The sequence below is a fragment of the Squalius cephalus genome (genome assembly GCF_949319135.1).
Source record: "Squalius cephalus genome assembly, chromosome: 13".
Lineage (NCBI taxonomy): Eukaryota > Metazoa > Chordata > Actinopteri > Cypriniformes > Leuciscidae > Squalius > Squalius cephalus.
The window spans coordinates 19,582,833-19,599,616 of record NC_137134.1 but is presented as its reverse complement, the minus strand read 5'-3'; the positions used below and the strand labels follow the sequence as shown (position 1 = coordinate 19,599,616).

Sequence of the window (16,784 nt, the reverse complement as noted above, 5' to 3'; positions counted from 1 at the left end):
AACAAAACAAGCATTACAAGAAAACTTCTGTTAGATTGTTTTGTACTTTTCGTGACGACAATCATAAATGGCTTTGGGAAAAATAAATAAATAAAATAAAATAAAATAAATAAAAAAACAAGTAAAAAAAAAACAATTAACAAAAAACAAAGCAAAACAAAACAAACATTACACAAGAAAGCTGCAGGTTAGATTGTTTTGTATTTTTCATGACAACAATCATAAATGGCTTTGGGGGAAAAAATTAAATAAAACAAGTAAAAAAAACAAAAAGCAATGAACAAAAAACAAAGCAAACCAAAATAAAACAAACATTACATAAATCCTGCACCATCTTAACTTGCCCAAAGTAGGCCAATCGCAATTTATTCAGAAACGCTTCGGTCCCATTTACTGGCTAGCTGGACTATTTTTACATTAATTGAAATAATTAGTATATAACTATAAATTATAGCACAATATAAAACTCTATTATAATTTACACAAGAAAGCTTCTATTAGATTGTTTTATATTTTTCATGACAACAATCATAAATGGCTTTAAAAAAATAAATAAATGAACAAAACTAAATTAAACAAAGCAAAACAAGAAGAAAAAAAAAAAAGGACAAAAAAAACAACAACAACAAAAAACCCAAGCAACATATCTGAATGTATTTTTAGCCTGTTGGGTATCTCTGAAAAGTTGGTAGTTTCAGCATTTTCATCTCAGACCTTCACATGACCCAGTTCTTCTATACTTTCCAGGAAAGTTTCCATTGAAGGTGTTGTGCGCCGAAGTGTGGGTTACAAATGGGCTTATATGCACCTGCGATAATAAATCAGTTGGGGAAAAAGGGGGATGCCTGGGAATTGGTTAAGGGGCAGACTGGCCCAAAGACACCCTCAAGTTCGCCCAAAAATAGCTCGGGCACCTCTGTTCGAAGGAATTATATAGCAGATGACAGCTGACACAGTAGTGAAACTCGTCATTTTGACACACAAGACAAGTTCAGGCAGGTCTTTTAACGCTGACAGGTATATAGTCTTATGAAAAGCACCAGCTGTTTTATGGTACCAGCCTCCACTCCAACTTCAATTTAACAGTGCAATTAACCTGTTTTACAACCAGTTCACTAAGAATGCACGAGGAAGGTTTAACACAAATGCTTGTATCTGTATATGACAAACTCTAACATAAAAGCCTCCAAAATGATTATACTTTTGTTCAGCAAGGAGACATTAAATTGATCAAAAGTGACAGTAAAGATTTATAATGTTAAAAAATTATGAACTTTCTGAACTGTTTTCAACATTGATGTTTCTTAAGCAGAAAATCAGGATGATTTCTGAAGGATCATGTGACACTGAAGACTGGAGTAATGATGCTGAAAATTCAGTTTTGATCACAGGAATAAATTACATTTATTTTACCATATTTTGATCAAATAAATGTAGCCTTGGTGAGCATAAAGAGCTTTCTTTCAAAATAAAATATCAGAATATAACCATAGATAAAAAATAAAACAGTACCTCAGCATAAAATTGTTTCACCAATGACAGGGAACAGACAGGCTGATCTTTGGACACAAGAGGTTGGTATTCGGGTTGCACCAATTGGACGGCCCTCAGGACCATTTCCCTCTCATCCTTCTTAAACACACACTGGCTGAACACATCATCCACGGACATGCCGTCCACCTCCATCTGCTGCAGACACCTGTGTGGACCAGAAGAGAGATGAATACAATAAAAAGAATTTGAATCTGAATTTTTCCTATACCAGGTTAACATGACCTTCGATGTCAAAATCTCAAATCTCGTTCATTTCAACTGTGAATTTCTCTCACAGATGAAGCCATTTGCTCTCAAACATACCTAAAATACACCTTGAAAAAAAATAACTTTGATAATCCAAAGGTGGAAAGGCCTTATAATGAGAAAACTTCCACGGCCGCAGCACCTGTGCTCATAGCGCCGAGACTGGCGGGGTGTCGGAGCGGAATGTCAAATATTTGCATTGACACGGAGTGCCTTCGAACAGAACGTTCTGCTCCCTCTAGTAATGGGTGTTAGATAGGCCACTGCCATATGTCCCAAGAATTACAAGGCCGTGTTTATTCGAACAGAAAAAGTGTGAATAAAGTCAGAGCTCCACGCAGCTGGTCTGCTCACTGTTGATGTAAAGCTATGTTCCTGTCGTGGACAGAATGCTAATCAAAGCATGAGAGTCTGTGCCAGAGAAAATAGGCAAGGAATATTTAATCCTCGCTTAATGTTACTGTGCAGTCATGATGCATAGCAATTATTACCAAAGTTACTTAATTACACTATTTATACACCATTGATTAGAAATCTTGCAAAACAGTCTGGAAAGCATGTGGTGAAGTGATATGGAAGTGTAATGTGGTCAACAAATTTGCAACTACTTCACAGAATATACAGTACTGTCCAAAAGTTTGGGGTAAGATTTTTTTTTTTTAAAGAAATGAAGACTACTTTTATTTTTCAAGGACTATTTCAACAAAAATGCTGTTCTTATTGATCAAAGAATAACTGTTTTCAGCATTGATAATAATAAGAAATGTTTCTTGAGCAGCAAATCCGCATATTCGAATGATTTCTGAAGGATCATGTGACACTGAAGACTGCAGACATGATAGTGAAAATTCAGCTTTGCCATCACAGGAATAAATTACAATTTTAAAATATATTAGAATAGAAAACAGTTGTTTTAAACTGTAATGTTATTTCACAATATTACGGTTTTACTGTATTTCTTTATAGATTTCTTTCAAAAACATTAAACATTTTTTTTAAAGATCTCAAATTTCAAAATTCAAAAATTCAAAATTCAAAAGTCAATTCAAAATTGACTAGTCGTTGATTTGTCTAAACTAGTTGGTTGTGAACAATTAAACTATATAAATAAACTTACAATTATTCAAATATAATTAAATATATTAATAAAAATATAACCAAGGCTCTCAGAGCACACACTGACTTCTATAGTAGGAAAAAAATAATAATTATGGAAGTCAATGGGTGCCGTGAACTGTCTGGTTTCCAACATTCTTTAAAATATCTTCTTTTGTGTTCAACAGGACAAACAACCTCATACAGGTTTGGGAAAAAGCATGAGGGTGAGTAAATTATGACAATTTTCATTTTTGGGTGAACTATCCCTTTAACAAACGAAATGTAACACAAAATCACATCAATACATGGCCAAAGATGTTCAATTTCAGGTATGAACAGAATGATTTAAACTAAATCCAAGAACTGAAAGTCAAATCACAGCAGGCTATTTAAAGTCGTCAGTAAACGTCTTGAAATCTATTGTTTCATGCGGTGAATCTATTACACTAGAGGAGAGTTAATGGCTGTAGCAACAGCGTTTTAACTTTTTAGAGCAAGTTTACTGCGCTAACTAAGCACAGCATGTTCTCAACACTGTAAAACTCTCAATTTACCTTAAAATCTCCAGCTATTGAAAACAACTAGTCATTGTTTGGTGGATAACTATCTGACCGTCATTCCACTGCTTACAATTAAATACTAGTACAAAATGCACATTATACAGAACTGTAATGCCTTCAACAAACCAGGAACTACTAACTCGACTTTCTAAGGTGTTGCATAATGTTTATCAACCAATCAAAATCAAGAATTCAACAGAGCTGTGGATTGTTTAATCCCATTTATTCGGTAAGGTCAGCATCCGGCTGAGGTATTTTACATTACCATGAGGCTTCAGGACAGACCGGGTTATTCCTAAGGTTCGCCTGAGAAAGCAGAGGCAGTTTCCAAAGCAACAGGCTCCTTTGGGAGTGAAACACACCGACGATGAGTCATCAGTGCCCTCTAGTGGGCGCACAGCAAAGAGATGAAGCCGTCGAGGGCGCGCGAGGCCTTGAGAAAGACATTCCTTTACCCTTTCCATCTTGTGCGTGACAGAGCAACAATCGCATCATTACCTCCTGAGGGTTGCATTCAATACTCTAGTAAATGTTAAACCCTGAGCTGATGCAAATGCAATTAGGAGAGGCGGATAACTCTATCACGGTAATTCTGAAGCATTCTTTTAAACGCCTGATCTCCTGCAGAGGACAAAGGAAGCTGATAAGTATAGAGGTGGGTGAGAGTTGACTTCACTTGGGATTTTTGTGGAGAATTCAAAGTGCCGCTTTCATTTCATTAGCCAAACGAATGTCTTTGCAAAGCTGGCGAGCAGCACTAAGCAGAGTCGACGGCGGCATACACAACGGGCAGTTGTGGCCTAATGGTTAGAGAGTTGGACTTGTAACTCAAAGGTCATGGGTTCAATTCTTTCTCAATACCGGCAGGAAATGACTGAGGTGCCCTTGAGCAAGGCACTTAACCCCCAATCGCTCCCTTGGCGCCGCAGGGAATGGCTGTCCACTGCTCCGGGGGTGTGTGTCCACGGTTGCAGTGTGTGTGTTCACTACTCACTGCTCCTAATGTGTTAATGGGTTAAATATATATATTTTTTTATTATTGAAAAGTACACAAAATATCAGTCCCATTTAATTAGTTGACAAACACATATGCACATACACACACATAAATAAATAAAGTTCATCTTTAAAAACACTAATAATAATGTTAAATGTAATCTTTAGCAATTCTCAAAATGAATAAGCAATTTTCATTCAATACATTACAGTATTATTTTAGTATTATTAAAGTATTTATTAATATTCTGAAGTTTTTGTAATTTATGTGATTTTGTCATTATTAGTTTTAGTATTTTTTATAATTTTATTATAAATTATTATAATTTATTGATTAATTGATTATTGTTTTTAGCGTACATACTGCATATTTGTATTTCAGTTTTAGAAATGTTTGTATTTCAACTTAAACTTTTCATTTTTCGTTTTATTTCAGACTTTTTTCAATTAAAGAATTTTTATAAGTACTTAGTTAACAACACTGGTACATTATATATAGTATAATATTACATTATAATATTATGCCTTAATTAAAACAAATAACTTCAGTTTTTACCATTTTGTTTTTAAATTATTTCGACAGAATTGTATAAAATTTTAACATCCATTTATCGGTTATAAGCCATATTGTTTAAATAATTTCAAGCCACAAGTTGAATGTTTATAAACCAAATCCAAACATATCCATATGTGGTGTGAATTCAGATTTAAATGCTCTCAGTGTGAACAGACAAATTTTTTGTGTGATTCGGCAAGAACTTTTAAATTATAACATCATATGAAGTGCACAATATTGTGTGGCACAACATCCAAATTTGCTTCTTTTTTTGCCAATTCCTCTTTCGTACAGCAAACTAAGTGACACTCACTGTATAGTGACCGAGTCAGCGATTTTGGACACATGTGAATGCATAAAATGCCTCTCGCATACATCTTCTCATGCACCTTTTGAGGTCAAGAAGTCAAAATTTTGAGTTTTCCATCCACACTGACAGCTCTTGACTTCACGATGGCGCTTGCATCACCTGATTTTGACTACAGTGTCATTGCACGCAAAAAGACAGTGTGAACGGTTGATCCCAAGGATCGTGACTTGAAAGAAAACCACATTCATGTGTAAATAGGTCGGCAAGTTTGGATTGCAGGAAAGGATGCAACAACCCTGCCACATGAGAGCTGAAAGACAAATTGAAACTGTGGCGAGGAGAACAAAGAGAGACAGATGGATAAAAAATAGGCTCCACTGGGGTTTGTAGAAAGAAGATTTCCACTGCACAACTGTGTTTGCCATCAGCTCACTGTGATCGATCACCCAGCCAGCTGCCACAAGCCACCCTGCACCTGTCCTTCTGTTCTGTCATTGGGCGGCACCATATTGCCTCAGCAGTCACCGTTAGCACTTATAAATGCGGAGATACGCAGACGCACAGAAGCCTAATACAATCAATTGGATAACTCAAAACCGGTTACAGTGTGGTAACACAAGCTGCTAAAGATGGAGCGCAAAGGGAAAAACTGTCTGGTGGATTTTGAACCAACGTGAATCTGATCGTTTTAAGACGTTTAGCAGATTAGCTCAAACGCGGCTTAAAGTGATTATTTCACAGATTAATCTAGATATACACTACACTAATATTTCAGCCTGATCTCACGGCAATTCGTACGAATTCTACGAGGTGGCTAATTCGTACGAATTCATACGACCTCACTTGTACGAATTCGTACGATTTTGGCTAAATCGTACATATTTTACGAATTGCCCAATTCGTATGAATTCGTACGAATGACCTACCCCTGGCCCCGCCCCTAAACCTACCCATCACGTGGGTTTAGACAAATCGTACAAATTCGTACGAGTGAGGTCGTACGAATTCGTACGATTTGTCTAAACCCACGTGATGGGTAGGTTTAGGGGCGGGGTCAGGGGTTTATTAGGGTGAATTAGGCACTTTTTTATCACTCGTACGAATTCGTACGAATTGGTCGTGAGATAGCGTTGAATATTTTGAAAACTGTTTTTGTCCATACAAGGAAAGTCCAAAGCAATATCTGAGATATTTTGAAACACTAGTATGAGACCTTTTTCAAAATATCTTCATTTGTGTTCCATAGAAGAATGTAGAGCTGCACGATTCTGGATAAATTGAGAATCACTTTTTCCCCCCCAACTCCCATGATTCTTTTACTAGAGGTTCTGACAAAATGTTAATTGTTGCAGTCTATTTCAAATGTTTAATTAATCTGAATGAAAAATAAATAAATAAATAAACAGTTTGAATGAATGATTCAATGACTCAAAAATACTTCACTTGTTTCATCACTGGACGAATCAGCATTTTTGAACGAATCTCTTGAATGCATGATTCAACGTTTTGCATTTTTTAACAGTCACTTGTCGCCACCTACTGGTGTAAAGATGTAATCGATACAAGTGCCAAGTTACTTTCAAAAGGTGATTTGACTATATTGATCACTTCCGTAGACATCAGTGTTTGTATCCGGATTATAAAGTTTTATCACAGTACTTCTATGATCATTTGAATATTTGTTACATAGAAAAAACAAAACTGTGTGGTTGAAAAACGGTTAGTAAAGCTGTTTCATACCTATACATGACAATTGCTCTCTCTGGGTCAGGGGCAGTGCAAACGCAGATTTGAATGTTCCAGTGTGATTTTGTCAAAGGTTTAATAGATACAGGCGAATCGTTGTTATTTAGGAATCAGATCGCGTGGTTGTTTGAATCGAGATCGCGATCTTTTAACGATTAATCGCACAGCTCTAGAAGAATGACTTTCTAATCGCATTAATTACTGATTAATGAATGAAATTCACAATTTCAAAGACATTTGGTATGAAATTGTGGCTGACAACATTATACTAAATTCAAAATTGACAGCCCTAATTAATAAACCCATTTTAATATATGTGATGATAACATACAATATAGAGGGGGGAAGCCAAAACAACAGTTTTTGATTTGGCCTCATTCTGTCAAGGAGCTCCCCATATAAATGCAAAAGAGAAGATGTTCTGCTAAATCCTTCTGCCAGGATATGAGCAGCACACAAAACAAATAGATGACCAGAGAGAAAATGGCGGTCCACTGAGTTAATGCTCTTTAGATGAATGACCACAATTTGAATTTCTATTTTTGGACCTCGTCAAGGCAGGCTCAGAATAATCCTATATTACTCATGGATGATGTATTCACACACACACAAAAAAAAGCATATATATGAGCGCCATTACGAATTTGCATGTTTATCAATTTAATTTGGATTTGTATAGGGAATCTAAAGAGAATGAGGGAGTCTTTGTTATCCATTGCACACTGCAACACTGACATCTAGAGGCACAGTCTGGAACTGTCAATCAATTCAACATTGTGGAACTTGTATTATTACTTAATGTTTTGACATGATTATGTTATACTCTCTAGATGTTCCTTAAAAAATACTTTCCGGGCCATATTTAATCCTAAATTATATAAAAACTTGAATTACATAATGGAAAAATTGCATAGACTATGAAGCGAGTTTTAGTACCATACTACCATTATGAATTTTCTGCATTGCTTATCATATCTTTTTTTCACATCTGATTTTGGAGTAAAATATTACCACCATATCATGCTTTCGTGAGATAGTACTCGTGTGATGATAAACTTGCAATGCACCATCTGTCAGATCCACCTATACATAGTTGTGATTGGAATACAATGAAGCTCAGCTTTTGGGAAGTGGTTACCTGGTAATGATCCATTTTTCACACGCAGACATGCGGCCCATGCACTCCAGAGCAGCACAGTAAGACGTGACATTGGGTTTCAGGCCTGCTTCTTCAATCAGAACAAACAAGCGACGAACGTGATTGATGGAACCCTGCAAAGCACAGTTAAAAAAAAATTACTTAAAATAAAGTTTTTAAAAAAAAATTAAATGGAAAATCATAAAAATGTAAGACAGAAGGAAAAGGAACACACAAAAATATGGAAAAAATATTGTTAAAAAGGGATTTTTTAAAAAAAAATTTAAAGACTAAAGGGAAAAAACAGCGAAATACTTAAAAATTCTGAAAAATAATAAAATATATTTTTTAAATGCTGTGGAAAATTATTAAAAAAAAATTAAAACTAAAGAGAAAAGAATAAGCAAAATATTGAACATTTCTTTAAAAAAAATTAAAATGGAAAATTATATACATTTAAAATAAGGGAAAAAACAAGCAATATATATATATATATATATATATATATATATAGATAGATAGATAGATAAAGATAGATAGATAGATAGATAGATATAGATATATATACATATAACACACAATGAAAAAGTACCACTCAAAAGTTTGGGATCAGTAAGATTTTAAAAACATTTCTTATATTTCTCAATATTAATATTTTCACTATATTTTTTAATAAAAAAAAGAAGTTAATATGGTGTAGAAAGAGAGATGCAAATGTGCATACATACTTTTTTGGCCCACATCCTCATTATGATGTTGTACGTGCTGATAGACAGATGCGTGCGTTTGGATAACTGACGGTGATGACATAGTAAATAGTTCTGAGCTCGAGCCGCGTCGTCAACGAACACGCACGCCTCCAAGTAACAGCGAATTCTGAGCTGAGGATCCCCATAGCGGTTTCCTTCCTTATCCTCCAGAAGCCTTTCAGGAGAAGTCAAGTTCTGCTGGTCTACATCCAGCTCCTCTTCCATAACCAATTCATTACCTGTAACCACTGCTGGTTTCTCTTCAGCAGACGTCGCAGAAACGTCACTGCTGGAGGCCTTTTGCAATCCTGGAAACCTGACGGCTAAACTTTCTGAGGTTCTCAAAACCTTCCGTTTAGCCTTTTTTTGCAAAGCGTTTTCTTTGCCTTTGGAGGATGTTGCGGTAGACGACGTAGTGGCTTCTACTTTAGTTTTCGTCATACTTCTCTTGCCCGTCGTGATTGTCTTTGAAGATGTACCAGGAACCATCAAACTTCCTTTGCTGCTTTTACCCGGAACTGGCTTGTCGTGCATTTTAGGTGAAGTTTGGTTTTTGGGTTTAATCCACTTTTCCCGCATGAGTTTCTCCATCCAGCGACTCGCGTGAGTTTTGAAACTTTCAGTTACACCCTTTTTAGCAGCTGGCCCACTTTTAAGCATTTCTGCTTTTTCTCCTGGCAAGTTCTTTTGACTATTCCCAGGTGCTGTTTTCTTTAGTCTCTGCTGCATTTTGATGATTTGCACCTTTGAATGTTTGACGTCTACAACAACGTCAGATTGGAGCTGTTGGATTCTGGCCTCCAGAACTGTGGAAAAAAAAGGAGAGAAAAATGAAGTGCACATGAGTATTATGAATCTTATATATAAAAATGCTTGTATTGGAGCTTCAGTATTTTCCCATGAAGGTTTATTGTAAATATTGTAACAATTAACAGCTATTATTGTATATTTAGTAATACATTTAAGTTTTAATATTTTATGTTGATCTCAACTGCTTGATTTTTTATATAATGAAAAATTGTAAACTATATAACCGCACAGTTCTATATATACACATAAAGTACACTCACATACAAGCAATACATATTATATATGTCACAAAATGTAAACTATATTATCACCCAGTGATATAATTGAAGTAGGATATATAGTACATCCAACTTTAACCACATACATAATGTATATTAAACTCACGCAAAGCAATGTATACTATATAGCATATCACTGCTTAGTAATTGTTTATAAATTACAAAATGTAATCTATATTGTCGAACAGCTCTAATCTGAAAAATGCAACTATAAGACATGGTGATATTAAGATATTAGAAACATTAACTTCATGATTTTATGTAAAGCTGTTCTGAAACAATGAGTACTGTGAAAAGAGCTATACAAATAAAACTGTCTTGAAATTAAAATTTATTTAAAATACCCTAACAAAGATACACAGCCAATTTGCTATAAAATAAATCATATAAAATTCAATTGTTCTGGTACAACACTAAGCTAATTCAACAGCTGTAAATCAATGATAAACATTAGATAGAACCATAAGGAGAAAAGATACCATACCATCCAACAACTGAGACTGTTCCCAGAATCTTTTCTTCCTATCTTCCTTCTTAGGGATGGCTGAATAGTGTCTTTGGTAAACTGTAGCCCATGTTTTGTCTGAGAAATGACAGAGAAAAACAGTGAAATATAAAGTTTACAAACTCTTCTGTTTTCTTTTTGGTGCTGGAGCACAGAACATAAAACCTAATGCAACAAAGACTCCATACTGAAATACTACTGTAAGTCTAGATTACATTTAAGACCAAATTAAGACCAAAAATGTGCACCGCGTTGCAAAATAACCTCATTTTATGAACTATGACAGACTTTGTTAGAAGTCAAAGCCTCATTGACATTGAGATACTAATGAGCATCTGAGATGTAAACAACTTGACTTTTTGCAGAGGACATTTTAACGTAAATGTAAAATACGCATGATATTAAAGAAATTACAGTTTAGAAAAATGACTGACTTAATGTGCTTTGAAGGACAAGACAAATGACAGCATGACAATAACACAGTTTTCTCATTACCTTGAATTTGTCTCTCTCCATTACTCCGTATTCTAAGACACAAGCGGCAATAATCGCCATTTAGAAATCGTACAGCCCTGTCAACCGCAAAACTGCGAGATAAACCCGCTGAATAGGCACACAGTCTCAAAAGTGACATGTTGTCATGATAGTTTTGAAACACCACATTATCCCGTGCAGAAGGCGGCCATTTTGTTCAGACCTGACTAGTTCATAGACGATATAACGAGTCCAGACCTCAGAGAGTAACGAGCAGATCGATTAAATTTGATCTTGACGTAGGATAAAACACCTGCTACTGTACATCGTGTGTAAGTTATATTTTTCATTGATATATAATCACTTATTTTGGGTAAGCTTTAGAAACTCTTCTTAATGCAAGTGGAAAACAGGAGAAGTTCCCATAATCAACTACTAAAACACTTGTGTACAAAACCGGTAAGCTGTCTTAATTTTTTTTCTTTCCGATATAGGCTAACATTGGAGAAGTCTCAGTGACTGTCAACTGACAGCCTATTTAAGTGTTAAAATAATAAATGATTTACTTATCAAAGGACTGTCTGAATTCAAAAGGTGTGTTTTAGTCAGAAGCCATACAGTAGATGGCGAACTTTTACAAATTATACAGTATCACTTGATCCAGCAAGGTCACATTGCGCGAGCCTCAGCATTTCCCGCGCAAAGTACGGCTACACAAATGTATGTCTTTCGGTGTTTCACCTTTGTGTGAGGCGTTTAAGTCTTTTTCTACTTTATGAGCCGTCTTTCTGTATAATACAATGTGAAATTAAAAATGAAACTGGATGATGAGAGTAACAAATCCACAGTATAGCCCTATAGAAGTTTGTGGTTAGTAAGCTTTTAAGAAATGTATTGGCTATACTTTTATTCAGCAAGGATGAATTTAACTGATCAAAAGTGGCTGTAAAGATTTTTGACAATAGTTAAAAAAAAAAAAAAAAAGATAATAAGAAATGTTTCTTAGCAGCAAATCAGGGTATGATTTCTGAAGGATCATGTGACACTAGCTATGTTTCCATCACATAACTTACATATCGCATCAGAAACGAGTGATGGAAACACCAAATTTCGCAAAAAAAACAACAACCTTAATTATTTCGCTAAAAAGTTTTTACGCTCGCTTGAGGTGGTTTTGACTTATGCGGAAAAAGAGTTAATGCGAATAATGGGAATTGGAAACGCATTTGCCGAATAAATTCTGACGTAGCGAACATCAAATCCATGTGACTAATCGGCTGGTTCTGCTGATGGTGTTTTACTGAGGTTACCAATAGTTATCCGATCAAACAACTTGATGGAATTCACTTTTCTTTTTCTTTTCTTTTTTTACTTTGAAAAGATTCACTTCACGCATTGATGGAATCCCAGATACTGAAGAATGATGCTGAAAATTCAGCTATGCCATCACATATAATATAATATCACATATAGTCATTTTAATATTTAACAATAACTTTTAAAAACATTACATCTTACAGACCTCAAACTTTTGAGCGGTAGTATATGTATTATGTATGTGTAAAATCTGTAGTATTATTGTTTACTTTAACAATTTCATTTGACTTTTACATTTAAAATGATTTTTTTATTATTAATTTGACTTTTAAATGTTGTAATAAGTCAGTAAACACATACTGACAGTATGGTGGCAGTCATCCCAGCAAGTTGTGCATAGCTAGTAGGTGGAGATCAGACGTTGTTTGTTGCTACGGTTCACAGGGTCACCTCTCTGACAGGCCCTTTTGATGCTTCAAGCTCTGGTGTGATAGTCATTACTGGGTGACTGGCTGTCAACAAAAGGAGAGAAGAGAGCCATTCAAGACCCTGATAATAACTCCAGCTAGGATGAGGCTGTCATTCTCTTGGACTCTGATATTCAGACTTTTTTGCACACCTATGTGAAGGATGTGTTTCTTTGTTTTTTGGAAAAAGGAGCTCCTTTTAAAATTATCACTTGATTAGCCAATGCTTCATGCAAGTATGAGTTGAGGTTTCTGGAAGAAGGACAATGAAAAATTCTGGAAATAGAAAATTCTTGCTCAGAGTTGAGTCCTTTTTTAGTCCTCTAAACATACCAACGTTTGGTGTATTTTACAACCACACTGAGAAGGTTAGCATACCCTCATGCAACACATTTAGGAAAATCTCTCCACACCTGTCAATACTAATAAATCAGTATGCACAAAAATATGAAATAAAAATATCCTCATGGAACTTGAAGGCAAATTTGAAGTTTGCACACTTGATACAGAACATCTCCCACATCAGTGAGTCGCATCTCTTTTTGATTATCTCTAAGGATGAATGTCCACCAATCACATACACAATCTTTTCACTTTAAAAAGTAACAGTCCATGTTATCACTCTCAGATCTCTGTCAACTTTCCAGAGAGGACGAAAAATAGGAGCTGTTGATCAGATAGGCCGCTAACTTATCACTGATTTTGGCTACAATGGACAATGGTCACGAAGCAGGAAATGCAAATAGGCTTGTTGTAGATTGATCTTCAGTTGTGGCGGCAGTGGACAGATTCCGAATTAGAAACGGATGTTTATGCAAGCGACCGCACAGCGTGGCACTCTGGTTATCTTGGCCACCTGCATCGGAGGCATCTAGCAGGAAGTCTGTGCTCGACATGAGACGTAAATCATTGTGCGATTCACCACAATCGCATTATTACAAAATAAGCTAATATTTTGGGAGTTTCATACGAGTAGTCCACAAAATATGTTACGAAAAATGCAATAAAAAATACTAGTGGATAAAATGTAAGTCATTTACCATTGGTTAAATGTCAGTTGAAGTACTTTGAAGCGAAACAGGGAGACTGAGTTCGCATTGGGGGTGGAGGTGGGTGATGGAGGGGGATTGGAAGAGAGTCCGTATGTTAGCAGGAGAGCGAAAACAATTAATAATGGGAGCTATTAGGGGGAGATCGTCATCGCAAAGAGGGAGGTCGGATTTCAGGCCCTTTTGGAGGACTTTGATGGTACAAAACAGGCCTCATTACTGAGATATTATCTCCATTCATACACTTCCAGAGTTGATGGGAGCCCTGCTGGGAAAGATTAGGTTCCTTTCGCAAGTGAACATCCCACATGGCCGCACAGATTTTCTCAGCTCGGGGCGCAGCCGGCATAGCGTGGCATCATGGGAGCTAAGCAGAGGCCTATTGACGGCCAATGATGTGTGGAATTAGAGATAGTTACCTTTTCTGTGAGGTCATGCCAATCAAGATTAAGTCACATATGTTTTTTTTGTTGTTGTTGTTTTGTCTTCCGGTACATTAAATACACAGTTTTTCCGAATCTGTCAATTCTTTGGCATTTAAAAAAAAGAAAAGAAAAAAAGAATAGTATGCAGTACTGTTTAATATTTTGTGATGCTAGGAAGCTGAGCGGACGTGGAAAAAGCCGAGCTCCCAAATTTTGGTCTCTGTCTTACTTTAAACAATCTTATTGAACCCAAACTTTTTATTTCTCAGAAAGAAGTCTCTTATATTCACCAAGGCTGAATTTATTTATTGATCAAATATACAGTAAAATACTGTAATAAAAAATACAGTAAAAATGTTAATATTTTAAAATATTAGGCTATTTCACTCTGATTGGTTATTTATGTGATGGCAAAGCTGACTTTTCAGAAGCCAAATAGTCCAGTCTTCATTGTCACATTATCTTTCATAAATAACTCTAAAATGCTCCACCAGCAATTCTACAATGTACATTGTGTTTGATTTACTAAAAGGTTTAGATCATGGCAGTTGTGCTGCTGTGTTCTGTGTGAAATAACTGTGTTGTGGACATGCATTTAGCAGAGGTACTATCATCCACTCATTAGCCTGAACAAGTTTATCATCACATCTGACATTCATATGTGGACAGAACTTTGTTCTTGAACTTCGAAGTGCAACATCTTACAATTCCCCCTAAAAGAATGTAGCCTAATTACCATCAATTTCCAAGGAAGCGGGGGATGATATTATGGACTTCCGGGGTCTTTGAGTGTGATAAAGGGGCACAAGATTGCTCATACTGTATCTTCATAGAAGGGTACATCTGTAAATTAGACAGCAAGCAAGTCAAAAAGAAAGGACAATACATTAGTTATTTAAGTTAAGTGCTTTATTTTTAGCTACAAAATGTTGTCTACATTGTGTCAAAATTGGCTTGGAACTCTCCTGAATAAGTCATGATTTTAGGTATTATTCTTTTTAGAGCAGGATGAGTTTTAGGTTTAATGCTTATATTTGTTCAGATCCCTATGAGCAACAGTAATAGTGATTAGTGCCTTAGAACGCTTCGCTAATTAAAGCTGCATCCACTTTTACTGCTTTTTCTCAGACTGTAGCCAGCTGTTGAAGACAGCATGACAGTGATGGGTACTTTTCTGTGCCATCCATATTTGCGAGGAACATGAAGGTTGACGGGGAGGAGAGAAATTAAAGGTAGGGGTCCACTTCAGTTAGGTTTAATTGGGGATGAAGGACTAAGATGTATGAGACTAGAAAAAAGACTAGGCTTTGAAGTACATTAGCAAGAAACCCAAAGGCCGATATTCCCAAGCAGACGGGAATGACTGCGGGGAGCTGAAAAAGACTGCAGACTGCTGTCTCCATAGGATTTTACAGGCTAAGTTTGAGGATTAGAGCTTCACAGACTTGTTAGTTAACTAGCTACAAAGTGTGAAGTGACTGACTCTTCTCTGTAAAACACACTTTTCAAGCTCATTTTCACCCTCTGCCCCTGGGCTGCACACTTCATTGAAACCAGGAGGCTTTGAAAAGGATGTCAGTGCTTCAGAGCGGAGGTTCGTTTAGACAAATGTGCCGCCAAATGCCACTCATTTAAGTAGAGCACACAACATCTTGAGCAGCGATAAAGAAGGATTTTGTAAATATTTGACTTGGTGTCCTTTCGGAAAATGTTGTGCTTTTTTAGGCTCCCAGCTGTTCATTAATAAAATGCCAGAGTGATTTTCACTAGGTCAGAAGCTGACTTAAATGTCCATTGGGACTGGTAACATACAAGTGCCATTACAGGTGAGGGAGGCCTCATCCTTGCTGCTCAAATTTATCAATTTTTAAAGTAGTTACAAAACCCTTAACTTCAGTTTGATTAAACTGTTATTTACCTGATTATTAACTTCCAAAGACACTGCAGTATATCACATGTGATGGCAAGTTTATTTTGGATGCAAAATGATGCGGCACATCTGAGGATGAACAATTTCCTTAAAGGCCCACTGAAGTGCCTTGGAACGCGCAGATTTGTATGATGCGTTGACGAAATTTCCACTGAAACAGGAAGCTGAGGTGGGACATATTGAATGGCTCCACCCCCTTTTCAAATAGCCAATAGCGTTTAGTTTACCTCAAAGACTGCAAATCGTACTTGAGAGCACCATGGAAGCTAATCCGAGCGCTGATGATACGTTAGATTCATTAGTAGAGGTGTGATTAAATTCTAGCAATTTCATTCTTAAAGGAACACGCCGACTTTTTGGGACTTCTTTTTCACTGTATCCCCCAGAGTTAGATAAGTCCATACATACCCTTCTCATCTCCGTGCGTGCCGTAACTCTGTCTGACACACCCACCGCTAGCTTAGCACAAACACTGGAGGTAAACGGCTCCATCTAGCCTACTGCTCCCAATAAGTGACAAAATAATGCCAACATACATACTGGGAACTATTTTCTCGGAAGGCGAAGCACTGCTAC

General features: G+C 36.3%; 1 protein-coding gene across 1 annotated transcript in view; it reads right to left on the bottom strand.

Moving 5' to 3' along the window:
* The window catches only part of polrmt (polymerase (RNA) mitochondrial (DNA directed)), a 44,211-nt gene extending 32,863 nt beyond the window's left edge, over nucleotides 1–11,348 (bottom strand). Inside the window, exons 1-5 of the mRNA XM_079890078.1 lie at nucleotides 11,042–11,348; nucleotides 10,526–10,624; nucleotides 8,933–9,759; nucleotides 8,205–8,338; nucleotides 1,513–1,699 (exon numbers count right to left, since the gene is read on the bottom strand). Coding sequence (XP_079746204.1) covers nucleotides 1,513–1,699; nucleotides 8,205–8,338; nucleotides 8,933–9,759; nucleotides 10,526–10,624; nucleotides 11,042–11,180 — 1,386 coding nt within the window. The 5' untranslated portion in view covers nucleotides 11,181–11,348. The remainder of the gene's footprint in view (nucleotides 1–1,512; nucleotides 1,700–8,204; nucleotides 8,339–8,932; nucleotides 9,760–10,525; nucleotides 10,625–11,041) is intronic.
* Between the last annotated feature and the right edge of the window lie 5,436 nt (nucleotides 11,349–16,784).